At 43.0% G+C, this 2,460-nt stretch overlaps 1 protein-coding gene across 1 annotated transcript; it reads right to left on the minus strand.

Moving 5' to 3' along the window:
• Window positions 1-1,552: 1,552 nt before the first annotated feature.
• Window positions 1,553-2,194, minus strand: LOC110867117 (leucine-rich repeat extensin-like protein 5). The gene has a single exon (XM_022116254.1). It carries the CDS (start codon window positions 2,192-2,194, stop codon window positions 1,553-1,555), a length of 642 nt encoding a protein of 213 aa, XP_021971946.1.
• Between the last annotated feature and the right edge of the window lie 266 nt (window positions 2,195-2,460).

The following is a 2,460-nucleotide window of genomic DNA, read 5'->3' on the forward strand; positions in this document are numbered from 1 at the left end:
CCTTAACCAGATCAACAAATTTCTCCCACGAAAGATTATACAGATGAACTTTCCCGGTGGACTGTACTAACGCTTTCTACCATGTAAGGGTATCGCCCTTAAAAGATTGGGAGACAAACATGACCACATCCTCTTTAGCACAACCGCTAATATCTATCACCGTTTCCATCTCATCTAACCACTTCATACAGTCTATCGCCCCCTTTTCTCCTGTAAAGTCTCTTGGCTTACAGGAAACAAAATATTTGTAGGTATAAACCTTGGCGTGCCTAAGGGCAGGCTCAGGAACAGCCTGCTTCTTGGGTACACTACCCTGGTTAGACGAGTGCCGGGACTCACTTTTCCTATGAGCATGTGGTTGAGAATAGGTTTTCGAAAGAGTTTGAGACCGAACAACACTCGGCTCCTTAAACTTTGCCTCTACCACTTGAGAAACTGCAGCGGTGATTAAAGCTTGCAGTTCGGCACCAGTAATATTGATTCTGGTGTTGCCCTCTGCTGGATGACTGTTTGCTTCGTCTGAGCCAGCCATTTCTGGATGCTATAATATAGACAATAATAATAATTTAAAATTACATATAGATTCATCGCATTGATGATCCTATGGTCATGGTATTATTAAACCATTTAGACCATTTCAAATCATAACTAAAAGTTAATAGAATGCAATATTCTTTAAATTATTGAGCAGGGGAAGGATAGAAATTTCACAACCGCCAATGTCGTAAAAGACATTTTTATTCATTATTAAACTTGTCTCGAAAGACATCTAAATAGCTTAGAAAGCTTGTCACAAGGGCGAGTTAAGATCTATCTAATGATCTCTAAGACCAGTGACCTTTTAAGGGTTGAACAAAGTTTATCGCCTTTTTGACAAGAAGTTTATACATTGTACTTTCATTGCCATTTTTACACCTTTGCTTTAAAAGCATGCATCTCAAATGGATGTCTTGGTGTATACATCATATTGATGTTTACTAGCCATGATTCGCATTGATCATTTTAGCTTTACGTGACTTGGAGAAATCCAAGTACCTTTTGGAAGCTTGTGTGGTTTCTCGTACCACACAGCTAGGAATGTTAACATGTTTTCAGATGTTAACAGAGATTTGATATCTTAAAAAGGTTCTACCATCATAGCCAATTAATACTTTGGCTAGGTTATACCTCTAAGAGTTTCTTTGGCAGATCAATTATAAATTGAAAAGAGATAACATAGTGTAATAAAATACACAATTAAAACCAAAGTTAAAACTTCATTACGATGGAAACAAATACAACTGCCCTAAACGGGACTTAGGAAAAGACAAACTACCCGCGCAGGGGCATACAGAAAGAAAAATAAGTCCACGCAGGGACTTGATACAGAAATCAAACAAATGTCCTCGCAGGGACACAATTACAACAAACAAGAAAACAAAACAACCCTCTACTTCTTCTTCCCTTTGATAAGGTTCGCAAGACCTTTCATGAAGCTATTATGCCTTTCTTTGTTCTTCTTAGTCTTATGCTCGACCTTTTCTAGCCTCTCCAGAATTTCCTGAGTTTGTTGCTATTGTTGAAGCTGTTGGGGAGGAGGTAGCTGGTATGGAGGGTACTGGTAACCCTGCATCGGATATCCAGCTGGATGAATAGAAGGGTAAGTAGAAGGATAGAGGTGATGATACTGTGCAGCCGTGAGGTATGGGTCCTGAGATACATAGTCCGAGGGGTACCTTGATGGGTTCTCATAAGGATTGTACCCGGAAGGACCTGGGTACGTCGGGATTGGGTTATCAAAACCCACAGGCGGCTGAGGTGGCGCATAAGAAGCTTGCGGAGGATTAGCCTCCGGTGCCGCGTTTGAGGGTCCACCCAACTGGGGGTCCTCTGGGATAGGGGGATAGGAACTCGAACCACGAGGAGAACTGAAACGGGGTCCTCCTCTTACGGACATGCGTGCATTCCTCCTTCGCCTCGGAGGCTCGGGAGGTGGCTGCGGTGGCTCCTCTACCGGGAGTGGTGGTGGTGAGACAGCTTGAAGTTGAGGATCTTCCAAAGGTGGTTGGGCTGGAGAGCTATGGTAAGATGGTGTAAAGAACCAGTCATAGGTACCCATCCTCTCCTGGAATGAGTTGGGCCCACGGTAAGGGGATCCCTGAAACGGAGACCCACTAGATATGCTGATAGGGTGGCCCGGGGTTTCTGTTTGCATCTCCGGGTCGGGTCATCATCCATTTCCATTTCCATTTCCTGAGAGAAATAGTCCTCAGGGCCCAATGGGTTGTATCCAAGAAAATCATTAACATAGTCGGCTGGGTTAAACTATCCCGGAGAGTAGGGGGAGTCAGAGTGGTGAAATGAATGGGATTGCAAAGAGTGGTGTGAATGGTAAGTGTTTTGGTCAAAAATTACCGAAGCAATTAAGTGATCAAATTAGTTAAGCGAGGTAGTGTGCTAAAAAATGTGTTGAAAATATGC

Source organism: Helianthus annuus, chromosome 16 (assembly GCF_002127325.2).
Source record: "Helianthus annuus cultivar XRQ/B chromosome 16, HanXRQr2.0-SUNRISE, whole genome shotgun sequence".
Lineage (NCBI taxonomy): Eukaryota > Viridiplantae > Streptophyta > Magnoliopsida > Asterales > Asteraceae > Helianthus > Helianthus annuus.

Coding starts and splice junctions, on each gene's coding strand:
- LOC110867117 (XM_022116254.1), bottom strand. CDS start 2,194: ATGCAAACAGAAACCCCGGGCCACCCTATCAGCATATCTAGTGGGTCT.